General features: G+C 44.7%; 1 protein-coding gene across 4 annotated transcripts; it reads right to left on the minus strand.

Moving 5' to 3' along the window:
- Positions 1-1,222: 1,222 nt before the first annotated feature.
- Positions 1,223-8,723, minus strand: b3gnt9 (UDP-GlcNAc:betaGal beta-1,3-N-acetylglucosaminyltransferase 9). Of its 4 annotated transcripts, none has more exons than XM_026176797.1 (7): positions 8,697-8,723; positions 5,979-6,234; positions 5,754-5,873; positions 5,036-5,374; positions 3,084-3,325; positions 2,754-3,009; positions 1,223-2,677 (listed from the first exon to the last, which is right to left on the minus strand). In XM_026176797.1, exons 2-7 carry the CDS (start codon positions 6,129-6,131, stop codon positions 2,357-2,359), a joined length of 1,431 nt encoding a protein of 476 aa, XP_026032582.1. In that variant the 5' UTR covers positions 6,132-6,234; positions 8,697-8,723; the 3' UTR covers positions 1,223-2,356. The 4 variants fall into 4 exon arrangements, with proteins under 4 accessions (XP_026032582.1, XP_026032584.1, XP_026032583.1 ...); XM_026176799.1 differs by having other exon boundaries at positions 5,979-6,102; positions 8,697-8,709; XM_026176798.1 differs by lacking the exon at positions 8,697-8,723 and adding an exon at positions 6,793-7,846 and having other exon boundaries at positions 5,979-6,102.
- Positions 8,724-16,544: the final 7,821 nt, after the last annotated feature.

Genomic DNA, 16,544 nt, shown 5'->3' on the forward strand with positions numbered 1-16,544 from the left:
GCTCCTTATATCTGGAACAAACTCCCAGAAAGCCTCAGATCAGCTGAAACACTCAGTTTATTTAAATCCAGGTTGAAGACTCACCTATTCTCAGCTGCATTTGAATAAAGCACCAAATCCACACTTTTAAGCTTAAATTTCAAAACCTACATTTTAACTACTGATTTTATCGACTCGACCGGACTCGTTCCCGGTGGGTGATGGGCTCCGCCAGGGCTGCCCTTTGTCTCCGGTTCTGTTCATAATTTTTATGGACAGGATTTCTAGGCGCAGCCAAGTGGCGGAGGGCTTTCGCTTTGGTGGCCTCAGAATCTCATCTCTGATTTTTGCAGATGATGTGGTTCTGTTGGCTTCATCGGGTGAGGGCCTCCAGCTCGCACTGGAACAGTTCGCAGCCGAGTGTGAAGCAGCGGGAATGAGGATCAGCACCTCCAAATCTGAGGCCATGGTTCTCAGCCGGAAAAGGGTGGAGTGCCCACTCCGGGTCGGGGATGAGTTCCTGCCCCAAGTGGAGGAGTTCAAGTATCTCGGGGTCTTGTTCTCGAGTGATGGGAGAAGGGAGCCGGAGATCGACAGACGGATTGGGGCTGCAGCTGCAGTAATGTGGATGCTGCACCGGTCCGTCGTGGTGAAGAGGGAGCTGATTGTAAAAGCGAAGCTCTCAATTTACCGGTCGATCTACGTCCCTACCCTCACCTATGGCCACGAGCTGTGGGTAGTGACCGAAAGAACGAGATCGCGGATACAAGCGGCAGAAATGAGCTTCTTCCGAAGGGTGGCTGGCCTCTCCCTTAGAGATAGGGTGAGAAGTTCGGCCATCCGGGAGGGGCTCAGAGTAGAGCAGCTGCTGCTCCACATCGAAAGGAGCCAGCTGAGGTGGTTCGGGCATCTGACAAGGATGCCTCCTGGGCGCCTCCTGGGTGAGGTGTTCCAGGCATGTCCCACCGGGAGGAGGTCCCGGGGCAGACCCAGGACACGCTGGAGAGATTATATCTCTCGGCTGGCCTGGAAACGCCTTGGTGTTCCCCCCGATAAGCTGGAGGAGGTGGCTGGGGAGAGGGAGGTCTGGGCCTCTTTGCTTAGGCTGCTGCCCCCGCGACCCGGCCTCGGATAAAGCGGATGAAGAAGGATGGATTTTATCGACTGTTTTTTGCTTTGCTTTTTTTTTAATCAATTTTAAATCATGCTTTTTATTTGTTTTTGTTTTTTAATGTCTCTGTAAAGCACTTTGAATCACCTTGTTGTTGAATTGTGCTATAGAAATAAACCTGCCTTGCCTATCCATGCATTCAGGTTGACCTATCAGAGAGAGGGACAGATCAGCCGATGTTATATTTACATATTGTTCTGTAATTATCTGTGTTGTGTGTTTATCAATCGCTGTAAGTATCTGATGAAGCTGGTTGAACATTTGGTTTTGTTTGTCTTATCTCGACCCATTGAAATGTCAAACAAGTAATGACAGGGTTACAATATGCCTCCAAAACAAAACCCACTTTGCTGAAGTCTGCCACACTAAATACTGAACCTCAGTGCTGTCCCGTCCATGTTTGCTTTGTCTGTCTTTATGAGGACCATATCAGCCATAATATTCTAGACTAATCTTACACAACATGGCAAAAACAGGCAAATTCTACTAAAGTCCAGAGAACACGAGATTGTTTATTTTGTTTTAACGGACATAAATGTGATCTGTATACATGTGTGAACTTTGGCAGATTACTCTGAGATTCAGGAAACTGGATACGTCCAAACTGCGGCAGAGGTTTAGTTAGTGTGCATGTTTCAGTGAGCCTTGGTGCCATTTGGTTTGCATCATGCAGGTGGTTTCTATTTAGACTTGATTTGCTGCTCCTCCGGGGAACAGATAATGCGACCTTCCATTGGCGCCTCTGGGCAGCGTTACAAAGAAGAGAGGGGCATCTCTAAAAATCCCTGCTCCCTTCCCACTACACAAAGTCATTTCCAGTCTTGTCCACAGTCTGAATGTTAACAACGTGACAGCTTCGAGCAAATGGGGTTAAACCAGCTAACCGCACTTTCTTTGGTTGTTCTCGTGGAACTGTATGGACGTAAACAATGTAAATACATTAAGGTTTAAAAGTCCCAACTGTTCACAGCCACAGTGTGAAAAGACAAATGGGGCTCTGATGTCAAACTAAAATCCCCTCGGGGCTTTCTTCTCAATAATCTGGAACACATTTGGCCTTCGTCAGTTCATTTCCCCCACGACTGCCAGCCAGCTTGTATAAAGTCTCATATGACTCAGCTGCGCTTTTGAACGCCTCACGAGCCTTTCCAGTCTCGTGCTATGACCATTTTGTAGGGTCACTAATGTGAGACGAACACCCGTTTCTCATCGTAGTCCGTCTCCTCCCCCACCATCGAGCCCAGCCCCCCCCCTCCATTTAAAAGGCCGGGGCGTCCGGCTGGTCCTGTTGTGGCAGCTCAGTTTGGGGTCGTGCAGGAGGTTCCACATGAGCCAGATTTGGGGGACGCTGAGGCTGTGAACAACCATGAGTTCTCTGTAAAAACAAGGGTCGAACGTCTGAAGGTGAGGAGCTGCTGACGGTCGGGGAATTCCAAAGGTCCGAAAGCCCTGATGTCGCGATGGTTTGATGCCGATCAGCTGGAGGCACATTCCCAGAAAGACATCGTCGATGGGGAACAATTCCACCTGGAAAAAAAAGTCATTCGAAATCATAGCATTTTTGATAGATGTGTGAAAATGCTCACTTTCTAATTTGAAGTACCTGTCGACAGGCGGAGCTCAGTCTCTGAGCTGTGTGTCCCGACATAACGAACCCTCCTCCGCCAGCATAATCGGGGTACAGACCCCCTCCGTACAAAAACTCTGGCACATAGTATTTGGAAGTGCGCCGGCGAATGGGTTTAGCACGGATAATAATATCACCGATAAACAGATCCTCGTTTGGCTGTTGGCCTCGTAGCATTTCCAGTATGTTTTCCACATTAACATACACATCAGCATCACCTTTGAAGATGAACCTGGATAAGACGAGATAAACGTAAGCTGAGCACCGGAAAACAAACTTAAGTCGGCTCGATTAATCGACACTGACTTGACACGAGGACAGCTGCTGTTGATCCAGTTCAGAAAGTGTGTTTCTTTTAGCGTCAGGTTGAAAAAGGTGTCTTCGAAATCCCACAGCAGGACGTCCTTATAGGTTTGACTCTCGTAGGACAGGAGCTGATCCCACAGAGGCAGAGCGGTTCGATTCTTGGGAACACCCAAGAGGAAAACTGTGCGGATGGACACGTCATTTTCAAAATGTCCCTCCTTACCCCACGTCCGGCGTACTACCTAAGAAAAAATGAAGCACAAAGGTTGTTTAACTCGACTAAGAGAGTAAAGGTTTTCCTAACACGCTGCCCAGACACTTTATAGACTAGGAGCGGTAATACTCTTCATTAGGAATCATGTTTATGTCGATAAATTGAGTTGCGTCCCACATTCAGTCACTTTCTTTGCTCAGTTTTGTTCCTTAATCCACTCCTGCCTTAAAGATGCGCTTGATCCGTATCGACCGGTGCTGGAAAACCAGATTACGTAAGCAGTGATGCCGTGGCATGGAAAAGGAACTAAATTGGTTATTAGAGCCTCAAGTTTAGTAAGACGCAGAAAATACTGAGAAATACACTCAACAAAAATATAAACGCAACACCTTTGTTACTGCTCCCATTCCCCATGGGATGGACGTAGAGACCTAAAATTCATTCCAGATACACAATATAACCATCCCTCCCAAACAGTGGTCACAAATCAGTCCAAATGTGTGGTAGTGGGCACATCTGCTATATTGAGATAATCCATCCCACCTCACAGGTGTGCCACATCAGGATGCTGATCTGACATCATGAGTAGTGCACAGGTGTACCTCAGACTGCCCACAACAAAAGGCCACCCTGGAATGTGCAGTTTTTTGCGCTATTGGGGGTCTGGGGACCCAGAACCGGTCAGTATCTGGTGTGACCACCATTTGCCTCATGCAGTGCAACACATCGTCGCATGGAGTCTATCAGATTGTCAATTGTGGCCTGTGGAATGTTGGTCCACTCCACTTCAATGGCTGTGCGAGGTTGTTGGATATTCGTGGGAACTGGTACACGCTGTCGTATACGCCGGTCAAGCACATCCCGAACCTGCTCAATGGGTGACATGTCCGGTGAGTATCCTGGCCATGCAAGAACTGGGACATTCTCAGCTGCCATCTGCCCTGAACAATGTGAACCATGATTCATCCGTGAAGCGCACACCTCTCCAACGTGCCAGACGCCATCGAATGTGAGCATTTGCCCACACAAGTCTGTTACGGTAACGAGCTGGAGTCAGGTCAAGACCCCGATGAGGACGACGGGCATGCAGTTGAGCGTCCCTGAGACGGTTTCTGACAGTTTGTGCAGAAATTGTTTGGTTGTGCAAACCAATTGTTCCAGCAGCTGTCTGGGTGGCTGGTCTCAGACGATCTTGGAGGTGAACCTGCTGGATGTGGAGGTCCTGGGCTGGTGTGGTTACACGAGGTCTGCGGTTGTGAGGCCGGTTGGATGTGTTGCCATATTCTCTGAAACGCCTGTGGAGACGGCTTATGGTTGAGAAATGAACATTCAATGCACGGGCGACAGATCTGGTTGACATTCCTGCTGTCAGCATGCCAATTGCACGCGTCCTCATTGCTTGTGGCATCTGTGGCATTTTGCTGTGAGACAAAACTGCACATTCCAGGGTGGCCTTTTGTTGTGGGCAGTCTGAGGTACACCTGTGCACTACTCATGATGTCAGATCAGCATCCTGATGTGGCACACCTGTGAGGTGGGATGGATTATCTCAATATAGCAGATGTGCCCACTACCACACATTTGGACTGATTTGTGACCACTGTTTGGGAGGGATGGTTATATTGTGTATCTGGAATGAATTTTAGGTCTCTACGTCCATCCCATGGGGAATGGGAGCAGTAACAAAGGTGTTGCGTTTATATTTTTGTTGAGTGTATGTCCTTGCAGAATATTTTACCTGACGTTTATCAAAATCTGCTGCTATGGATTTCACTGCAATGAGCATATAAGGGGCATTGTTAGACCCTCCTCCTTGTTCCTCTGCTCCTCTGATATGACATTTTTCTGGCTGGTCTATGAGCAGCTTGAAGTTTCTGTTGTCCTTTTCTCTCAGATAAGCCTCAAAGTCAAACTGTGGCATCGTGGGTAGGGGATTGGCCGCAGTCTTGGTCGGCACAGCGTTCTTCCTTCGTGGCTTGGATTTGCCCTTAGACTTGGATTTGTGTTGGGGAGGTTTCGACCTGGACTGGGATTTACATGGAGGTGGCTGGACCCCTGAAGCCCTGGACGGGAACGCCTATTAGGGGAAAATGTGTAAAGAAGACAATATCATTCATTAGCGGCACGTAATCTTAACAGCCATATAATACTCACACAGTGTCCTGCATAATGTTTGTTTGTGACTCTGTATTTCATACTAATGTTGTAAATAAGGACTGAGCTAAGAAATGAATATCATGGTGCAACAACTTCATGACTTTGTGTCACAATCTGATCCACTCCTCCACTTTTATTTAAATCTCAGTTTCTATTGAATATCTCAAAAAACAGATTTTTTGTATATATCGCTGGCAATATAGACCCTTAAACAATATCTGTTTTAATAAAGCCATTAGGCTCGCTGCTATAATACCAACACCTTCATATCAGCAAGTGTAACCTATATCGGGTCATACCCCTTGAAAGTCCTGGCCCACTTTAGCTCCAGTGGCTCCCAGCAGGGTCCGACTGGGGCTGGTGGAGCCGTGGATGTGCAGCTTCCACACAGGTCTATCCCATCCAGTGGAGAGCACAACCTGGAAACACAAGTGTTGTTTGAAAACTGAGTTGGATTTTTCTTTTAATCCAAAAAGCAACAGTGAAACAACGTGAACAGCAAAAAGAGCAACTTCCATCCTTACGTGTCGGGCATACAGCAGGAAACAGAACAGCACCAGCAGCAGAACTGTGCACATCACGTCTCCCTTCACATGGAGGAGCCTCCTCGTCACCAACATCCTTCTCAGCATCGTTTGAAGACGCTGACTGTAGTGAAGTATCAAGCAGGGATGCATTGGTCAGTCCTGCAGCAGCCTGGCAGACTGACTGGTACTTGGAGCTGGAAGACTCGATTTGGTTTTGCTGACTAGTCTGTTAAACTTGTGACGTGAGAACATCCTGGAGCAAAAGCAACAGACAGCATCAAAGAAAAAACAAAGAATCATTTAACGACCGCCCCGTTATTCTTCCCTTTGGGTTAAACTGTCCCAGATATTTATTTCAGCTCTGACCCGCGGTCATCTGATGCAATCGCTTCTTCCACTGTGGAAGGAATCAGTTCAGCAGATTTCCCGGGGCAAACAAATAAGCTGCAGTCTAGATGCCACGGCCAATCCTCTGTTTCACCCACTTTTTACTGTATCACCGATAAACATCCACGCAACAATATCACTCGTGCTTTTTATGAGCTGATGCGACTGTTTTTCCCTCTCACACCAAATTCTTCACTGGGTTCAGGAGTGGGAGTGTCTGGGTCTTGTGTAAGGGAACACGAAGGTACCGAGAACTATTTTCTAAGAACGCTGTGTCCCTGAAGCAGACATAACGGCATAAATTAGAACAAGAACACAGAAGATTATCAGCTATATTACAAATATAGAAACACGCATCTGCTTATTTCTTTCATATTTAAATATATCGAGTGTTTTCTTGTTAAAGCAATTCATTCAGACTTACCCGCGGAGGCAGACAGAGGGTCAAACTAAAAACATCTGGGCTCCAGCGTGGGCTCCTTCTGTTCTAACAAAGTAAACCGACTTCCAGAGTTCGTAGAAAACCGCGAGGGGAAGTAAAATAGCGCACTTCTGTCCGTGTGCTGTTTTCATGAGTACGAAAGATGCTCAAAGACGAGATGAAAACCCTGAAGGTGTTTCTCTGACCTGGCGCAGGACGGCTCTCCTCATGCTGCGTTAAGGTGCTGTAGGAAATAACACGTGTTCACTGTGTACCGTGGCAAACGCTAGCCTGTCTTACTTTTGGAGCGCTAATGGTTAAAGTGTGAGTTACTGACTCGATGTGGGCGTGGCTGAACGAGCTCAAAAGTAGAGTATCGCTCTACGGATACTTTTCAAACGCAGTTAAAGTAGACGATCAACGCGAACAGCCTTTGGGAGGAGATGTATAGAAATATGTCAATAAACCGGGCAAAAGCAAAGGGCATATGCAAAGACATCAGGCTAGTGATGCAAGTTTTTTGGGGGGTTTTGCCTAAAAAACTCTGTAAAAATGTCGCTATAATACAGGACAGCGTGGGCAGTGGCTCTGGTCGGCAGTAGGGAGGAGTTAACCACTGATTCAAACCAGGGACTGCATAAAACATTTAAAAATGCAGTAAAACTTGGAGTGTTGTTCATGGTTTTGGTCTTGTTTGTTTCTACCAGGGATTTTAGAGATGAGCTCCAACTACAGAGCAGACTCAAGGAGACGTTCAGTGGCATCAAGTTTGATGGTGTCCAGCTTTTGATGCAGGTTTGCCACCACACCGTGAAGCAGAGGAAATACAAGAGAAGGTGATGATATAAAACGGTATAGAAGGAAATGTAAAAGTCATCCTGCAGTGCGTGTACAGCATTCAGACTCCCAACTGCATTTAAAGCTACGTGACCCACTGTTGGCAGAACCGTGATGATGTTTTCTGTACACAGTCCGTGGCTTTGTTGGCCCAGGATGGGAGTGGGGTAACTACGGCTGTATCCCAATTCAGGGTCTGCAGCCTCAACGATCCTCAAGCGCCGCGTACTCAAAGACCGCTAAGGCCGGAAGTGAGAGGCTTGTGAAATGGGCGGTCTAGCCTCCGTCGCGCTGCCCAGGTTGCCTAGCAACCATGATACTAACAGCTGGAAACGTGTCATACAGCTTTGTTTGACAGAAATGAAGGAGAAAATCTTTTGTTCATGCGTTTGTTTGTTTCTACATGAGCTTTGATCATTCTCTGTGAGATTAAGCTCAGCTATTGGACGGCGTATATTTTAAAGTAAAGGCTTTAAAACCAAGTAGAGCTGGGCGATAGAACGATAACGATATGTATCGCGATATAACTTTTACTCGATAGAGAAATTAAGCTATCGCAATAAACTTCGCCGCGCTTGTCCTCTTAAAATAAATTTTTTTTTTTAAAAAAGGTCAGCCAATCCAAATTAAGTAGCGCAGAGCCGAACCAATCACAGCCGCAGCGTCACGTCGCGTGACTTGTAACTTACAGCACAAGTGCCAAGCCGCAAGTGTGTTTGTTTGGGAAGCAGCCAGCGGGTAATGGAGCCAGCGCGTAATGGAGGAAATGAGTGTGCCGACTAGAAAAATCAACCGAGCGTGACCGAAGAGAAAACAGATGATGGTTCCAACGCCGGAGAGATTGTCGAACGGAAGAGCCAAAGAAGTTCCGTAGTGTGAAGGTATTTCGGCTATTTCAAGTCTGACAAAAAACAGAGCAGCGTGCACTGTAAATTGTGCCGAAAGCAAGTCTGGAAATACAATAAACTGGTGCATGCGTCACACTGTGCGCCACGTTATTGTTTCGGTGAAATGAATTTCTACAATACTGTTACTGTTAATTCTACTCTCTGCAGTGTTTAAATGCTTACATATACACAGTTACTGTCCGTCCACACGTACGACTCGGTTCTGCTTCTATGCCCCAGCTTTGTTTACTTTTTCCCACCGAGGCTTCTAGACTTCTGATTGGCCAACATTTCTGCACGGTTAGGAATCTAGCGCCACCTGCTGCTTTGGCATGTTCATAGCAGCGTTTTCCTTCATTTCTGCCTTTATGTGTGGACGGGATTATTTTTTAAAACGAAAACGGAAAATCTCCGTTTTCAAAAATACCCGTGTACGTGTGGACGTAGCCTCAGTCTCTGACTGGAAGCGCTAATTCGTCATTCGGCTTTTGTCAGACTAAAGTAACTGTTAAAACTGTTTGAAAAGCTCAGCTATACAACAAGGAGAGATTGAGAATTTCCTTTTAGTTCTCAGTTTATTTGATACTGACAAAAGTTAGTCAGTTTTGTCTGTTCTTCTGTAAAACAAACTAAGATTTATTTTTAGAATTAATATTTTGTTTCTAAGTGGAATTGACAGTTTAGTCTGTTTCGTTTGTTCTATTTTGAAACTTAAACGCTTTAGCGGCTGCCTTTTGTGTAGTTTGCAATATTTGCCTTTATTTATCTGAAAAAGTCTCATGTTCCTTAAGTACATCTACCCTGTTGAACTTATTATGGGAAATAAATATTTAAATAAAAACAAGCTGCTGATTATTTCACATTTTACTTGTGAGCAACGGCACATTTAAATCTTACAAATATAGTTATTTGGCTGATATCGTGATAGATATCGTTATCGCCTGAAATGAAAAAAACATATCGTGATATGAAAAAATCTCATATCGCCCAGCTCTAAAACCAAGTTAGTACAAACGTCACTAATGTCACATAACTTTGCCGACATGTGGCCAACAGGAATGTTTAATGTTCTTTGTTATTAAACATTCGCACATAAATAAGTGACATAATATTCAGTATGTCTGTGAAGGTTCTCAGTCATCCAGGTCATCGTAGTCAAAGGAGCTTGCAAAGAAAAGCGTCTGGACTTCTTTAAGTTGCTTGAAGACGTTTCACCTCTCATCCGAGAAGCTTCTTCAGTTCTAAGGTCAAATGGTGGAGAGTCCCAGATATAAACCTAGTGGGAGTAACCCCCACAGAGGGACAAAGGACCCCCTGATGATCCTCTAATCGCCTGAGCCAAGGTGTGAAACTGGGTGTGGGTCCCAATCAGCCAGGGTTTCGGGTGTGTTCATTGTGAAACCTGGTCCCACCTTATCATGCGAATTCCTGAGGTCAGATGGCCCAGGATGTGAGTGGGACACATCCAGGCTGTGTCCCCTGAATTGGGACACAGCCAGGGTCTGCACGCTTGAAGTACGCGCACTACGCGTACTACGTACGGTGCGTACGAGAAGTGCAGAAGTGAGAGGCTTGTGAAATGGGACGGTATACGCTTCGTCGTGCTGTTCAGGTTGCCTAGCAACCATGATACTAACCGCGAGACACGTTACATACGCTTTGTGTGACAGAAATGAAGGAGAAAAAAAATGTTTTGTTGGTCATTCATTTCTGTCATGACATCACTTTGATTAGTTGAATATCAGAGGCTGAGACCACGGGACTGTAAAACATGATTGTTGGGCTTCATTTCTGTGCTGAACAGTCATTTAAGATTAGCTAGTAAATAACAATTAGCTAATGTTGTTCATGAGACTAAAGTCATCTCACTGTGGTAATGTAAATATAATATGGCCAATATATATATATATATATATATATATATATATATATATATATATATATATATGTAAAAAAAAAAAAACACCCAGCACGCCCCTGCGGGCGGTTTATCCTTCAAGCTCGGGTCCTCTACCAGAGGCCTGGGAGCTTGAGGGTCCTGCGCAGTATCTTAGCTGTTCCCAGGACTGCGCTCTTCTGGACAGAGATCTCCGATGTTGTTCCTGGGATCTGCTGGAGCCACTCGCCTAGCTTGGGAGTCACCGCACCTAGTGCTCCGATTACCACGGGGACCACCGTTACCTTCACCCTCCACATCCTCTCGAGCTCTTCTCTGAGCCCTTGGTATTTCTCCAGCTTCTCGTGTTCCTTCTTCCTGATATTGCTGTCATTCGGAACCGCTACATCGATCACTACGGCCATCTTCTTCTGTTTGTCTACCACCACTATGTCCGGTTGGTTAGCCATCACCATTTTGTCCGTCTGTATCTGGAAGTCCCACAGGATCTTAGCTCGGTCATTCTCCACCACCCTTGGGGGCATCTCCCATTTTGACCTCGGGACTTCCAGGTTATACTCGGCACAGATGTTCCTGTACACTATGCCGGCCACTTGGTTATGGCGTTCCATGTATGCCTTGCCTGCTAGCATCTTGCACCCTGCTGTTATGTGCTGGATTGTCTCTGGGGCATCTTTACACAGCCTGCACCTGGGGTCTTGCCTGGTGTGATAGACCCCAGCCTCTATGGATCTTGTGCTCAGAGCTTGTTCTTGTGCTGCCATGATTAGTGCCTCTGTGCTGTCTTTCAGTCCAGCTTTGTCCAGCCACTGGTAGGATTTCTGGATATCAGCCACCTCCTCTATCTGCCGGTGGTACATACCGTGCAGGGGCCTGTCCTTCCATGATGGTTCCTCGTCTCCCTCCTCTTTCTTGGGTTTCTGCTGCCTGAGGTATTCACTGAGCACTCGGTCAGTTGGGGCCATCTTCCTAATGTATTCTTGGATGTTCGTTGTCTCATCCTGGACTGTGGTGCTGACACTCACCAGTCCCCGGCCCCCTTCCTTCCGCTTAGCGTACAGCCTCAGGGTGCTGGATTTGGGGTGAAACCCTCCATGCATGGTAAGGAGCTTTCTTGTCTTTATGTCAGTGGCTTCTATCTCCTCCTTTGGCCAGCCTATTACCCCAGCAGGGTACCTGATCACGGGCAGGGCGTACGTGTTGATGGCCCGGATCTTGTTCTTACCATTCAGCTGAGTCCTCAGGACTTGCCTGACCCTCTGCAGGTACTTGGTGGTTGCAGCTTTTCTAGCGGCCTCTTCATGGTTCCCATTCGCCTGTGGGATCCCCAAGTACTTGTAACTGTCCTCTATGTCTGCAATGTTGCCTTCTGGTAGTTCAATCCCCTCAGTTCTGACTACCTTCCCTCTCTTTGTTACCATCCGACTACACTTCTCCAGTCCGAACGACATTCCAATGTCATTGCTGTATAGCCTGGTAGTGTGGATCAGTGAATCGATGTCTCGTTCACTCTTGGCATACAGCTTGATGTCATCCATGTACAGGAGGTGGCTGACAACTGCTCCGTTCTGTAGTCGGTATCCGTAGCCAGTCTTGTTAATGATCTCACTGAGGGGGTTCAGGCCTATGCAGAACAGCAGTGGGGACAGAGCATCTCCTTGGTAGATCCCGCACTTGATGGTGACTTGTGCTATGGGCTTGGAGTTGGCCTCTAGTGTTGTACGCCACATCCCCATTGAGTTCCTGATGAAGGCTCTTAGGGTCCCATTGATCTTGTACAATTCTAGGCATTCCAGTATCCAGCTGTGGGGCATTGAGTCATAGGCCTTCTTGTAATCAATCCAGGCAGTGCACAGGTTGGTCAGTCTGGTCTTGCAGTCTCGGCTGATTGTTCTGTCTACCAGTAGCTGGTGTTTTGCGCCTCTGGTATTCTTGCCAATTCCTTTCTGTGTCCCGCTCATGTATTGACCCATGTGCCTGTTCATCTTAGCCGATATGATGCCTGACAGGAGCTTCCATGTAGTACTGAGGCAGGTTATTGGTCGGTAGTTGGAGGGGACCGGTCCCTTCTTGGGGTCCTTGGGGATCAGGACCGTCCGGCCTTCAGTTAGCCATTCCGGGTGTCTCTCGTTAACTAGCAGCTGGTTCATTTGTGCTGCCAGACGCTCGTGGAGTGCAGTCAGCTTCTTCAGCCAGTAGGCGTGAACCATGTCGGGCCCTGGTGCTGTCCAACTCTTCATACTGGAGACCCTTTCTTGGATATCTGCCACTGTGATGGTTACTGGACCCTGTTCAGGGAGGTCGCTGTGGTCAGCCCTCAGATCCTCTAGCCACTGAGCATTGCCGTTATGGGTTGCATCCTTCTCCCATATGCTCTTCCAGTATTGCTCCGTCTCCAGCCTTGGTGGTGCTGTTCTCTTATTGTTCCCTTGCCACTGAGAGTACACCTTTGCTGGTTCTGTGGAGAACAGCTGGTTTATTCTCCTGCCTTCTATCTCTCTGGTGTACCTCCTCAAGCGGCTGGCCAAGGCTGTGAGTCTTTGCTTGGCAGTTTCCAAGGCCTCAGGTATGGACAGCTTGCTGTATTTCTTAGGCACCTTATTTGTCGCACCTTTCTGCAACTCCGTTAGTTGGCTAACCTCCCTCCGTGCTACTTTGATCTTGCCCTCTAGCCTCCTTCTCCATGGAGGGTACTGCCCCTTGTCGCTGTTCAACTTGTAGCCAAGCATCTCACTGATCACTGTTGCTGTATTGTAGATCAGCTTGTTAGTGTCGGTAATCGTGGTTGTAGGTATTGCCCGTAGTGCTGCATTAACATCATCTAGCAGACCTTCTGAGGGAACTTCACGTAATCTTGGTAACCGGCTACGCGGGATCCAGGTTTCAAGCTTGGCCATGATCCTATTTTTCAGGTCAGTTCCTCTCGCACTCAACGATCCTTCTCCTATCGCACTTGGGGCTATGTACCCAATCTCGGGTGGGGGTGATGATATCGCCCCCCTGACCTGGCGTCCTGACTCCTCCTTGCCGTAGCATTTGTGTTGTACCTCGTCAATCTCTAGCTGTGAGAGCAGTCCCTTCTTTCGAATGTTGGAACACTGAGCTACTAGTTGTTTCGCCGTCATTGTGGATGTTGGGTATCGAAGAATCCATAGGTCCCTCATCCTATTCATGTAGCCACTGACTTTCAGCTTGTTGTGTTTGTGGATATATGACTGACTTTAATTATTAAACATTCGCACATAAATAAGTGACGTCATATTCAGTACTTTTGACAGTTCACTCTTCGGCCGCTCCATCTTATTAGGGAAATTCTACAAACATAAATGTAAATTTCAAAACTCAACCCCATCATTTAATGTGTTTTTGATTGAAATTGAATATTACTTAAACTCTCTTAAATTAACTTCCAATAAAAAAGGTTTATCATTGATTGAAATTCATTCAGAAATGTTTAACGAATGAGCTGTCACAACTTTCAAGTACAAAGTTGTTGTGAAGTCTGTCACATTCCCCCCCCCCCCCTTTTTTTTTCTTTTTTCTTTTCTATCCTTTATTTATTTCTCCTTCTTATTTCATTGTACTGTATATTGTTACTCTTATTTGCCTTGTATGTCTACTGTACAAACTGAACTGGAATGACTGACTGTTCGCTTTGTAATTTCAATAAAGTTTTGAATAATAAAAAAAATAAAAAAACTCTTCGGCCGCTCCCTTCTGTCGTATTTTGCGGCAAAATTATCCACACCCACCGCCGCGCTATGAATTGTGGGATATATGGGACCACGAAGCATGCACCGGACCACGCTTGATATTTGGGGAAATCGACGGCGCATTTGGAGTACACTTCAAATTGGGACACATTTCTGGATATGATCACTATGTTATACACTGATATTAATAGTTGTGTTTCTCTTTCAGAAGGCACAAGTCCCAGGTTCAGGGTGGAGAGAGGTATCAGGCAGGGCTGCAGCATCTCACCTCTTTTATTCATTGTAGCCACTGAATTACTTGCTATTACTGTCATAAACTCAAACATAAAAGGATTAGACATAAATAATCACAAATTAATAATAAGTCAGCTTGCCGATGATACAACAGTCTTTCTAAAAAATAAAGAACAAATTCCATTGGCCTTAGATACAATAAAGATCTTTTCTGATGCTTCTGGACTACGGCTGAACCTGGACAAATGTGAACTCATGAGTATCCACAATTGTTCTCACTCTTCTTTGTATGATATACCTGTCAAAAATGAAATCAAATATCTTGGAATCTGGATAACTAAATGCATGGCTGATAGTGAAGAAAAGAATATTCAGAATACAACTGACAAATGCAAAAAAACTCTGAACCATTGGCTACAGAGAGATTTAACGTTGTTCGGCAGGATAATGTTGACCAAGGTTGAATCTTTGTCCAGATTAATCTATCCAGCTTATTCCCTAGCCATCCCACCAAGAATTATAAAAGACATCAATAAGGTGAATTTTAATTTCATATGGAAAAATAAACATCATTATATCAGTAACAGGGACGTGATAAAAGATTATGAAGAGGGGGGTTTAAAAGCAATCGATTTTGAAATAATGAATGGCATTTTAAAGATTAATTGGCTACGATCTTTCTTGAAAAATGATAATGAGATCTGGTTCTTGATACCATCTCTTATTTTCAACAAAGTTGGGGGGATCCAATTCCTTTTAGTATGTGATTTTGAAATTTCTAAACTACCCATAAAACTTTCCAAATTTCATCAACAAGTTTTGTTAAATTGGAAATTAATGTTTAAACATAACTTTAGTCCCCACAATGTTCCATTGTGGAATAATAGGGTGATATTGAATCGGGGGAAATCTATATTTGTGGAAGAATGGATGACAAAACAAATTTGGTCTGTGACACATATAATGGATGAAAATGGAGATATACTTGAATTAAACAGGCTTAATGAGAAATATGACATGAGTTGCTCGTCCGAGCTCTATAAAAAGGTCTCACAGAATATCCCAACAGTCCTTGTAAATACGATAAAGAACAATTTTTCAAATATACAGACTCCAAATTTGCATAAAGTTAAACTAGATGGTCTTGAATTGGTTAATGGAAAATGCAATAATCAGTTTTTGAGGAGGTATTTGGTTAACACCTTATATCCAGGTAGGACAAAACATTCACCCGTCTTTAAAGATTATAACAAATCTGAGATCTCGTTGATCAGAACCAAATATTTAAAATTTCCAATTCCCCCCAAATTTAAAGAAGTCCATTTTAGAACTACAAAAAATATTTACCCCTCCAATGAATTTATGAGAGAAAGATTTAAATTTGTGTTAGACAACTGTTATATTTGTAAAACAACTTCGGAAACAACAGAGCACATGTTCTATGGATGTGTGACAATCCAGAATTTATGGAAATCTCTCCATGTCCTAATATTGTCCCAGTATGGAAATATTGATTTTTGGTCTTTTCAAAATATTCAAATTGGAGTAATCCTTAAGGACAAAAATAGTGAGTTTTTAATTAACAATCTCATTATTATAACAAAGTATTACATAGATAAATGCCGATATGCTAAATCCCCCCCTTCATGGCCTGCTCCTAAAAACGACCTCTCCCTGTTCCGTAAATCTCTTAAGTTAATAAATAAGCCCCAAGCAATCAAATTGCATAGATTTTTAGAAGAGTTTGATTTTTCTTAGCCCCTTATTTAAGTTATGAGTCTTGTTTATGGAACCTCACTTTTAGAGATTTTATGATCCCCCTTGTCTTCTTTATTTCTGTTCCTTGTTTTTCTTTTTTTTTAATTCTTATTTATGTTTGTATTGGTTATTCATCTTTTTATATTATTATTATGTAGATGTGTGAATATGGATGTGTATGTATGCATATGTATATGCATATATATGTGTGTGTATGTATGTATGTTTACTCTCAGTTACTGTCGATTTCATTGTGGTGTATAGGAGATGTGATTCTGTTCTGATTGATTTAATATGTCGCTTGTCTCTTTGAGATTGTCATTGTTATTGCTCTAAATAAAGTTCATATAAAAAAAAAAAAAAAAATTGGGACAGCCGTCGTCGCGTGGCGGTGACGTAACCGCACTTAAAATGCGTACTTCAAGCGTG

This window comes from Astatotilapia calliptera, chromosome 7, assembly GCF_900246225.1.
Source record: "Astatotilapia calliptera chromosome 7, fAstCal1.2, whole genome shotgun sequence".
Taxonomy (NCBI): Eukaryota; Metazoa; Chordata; class Actinopteri; order Cichliformes; family Cichlidae; genus Astatotilapia; species Astatotilapia calliptera.

Bases quoted from the DNA above. Each gene is read 5' to 3' on its own strand.
- b3gnt9 (XM_026176797.1), bottom strand. From the start codon at position 6,131: ATGCATCCCTGCTTGATACTTCACTACAGTCAGCGTCTTCAAACGATG. The intron at 3,326-5,035 runs GTAAAATATTCT...ATTTTTTCTTAG, and splicing joins CAGATTTTGATAAACGTCAG to GTAGTACGCCGGACGTGGGG. The intron at 3,010-3,083 runs GTCAGTGTCGAT...CGTCTTATCCAG, and splicing joins AGCAGCTGTCCTCGTGTCAA to GTTCATCTTCAAAGGTGATG.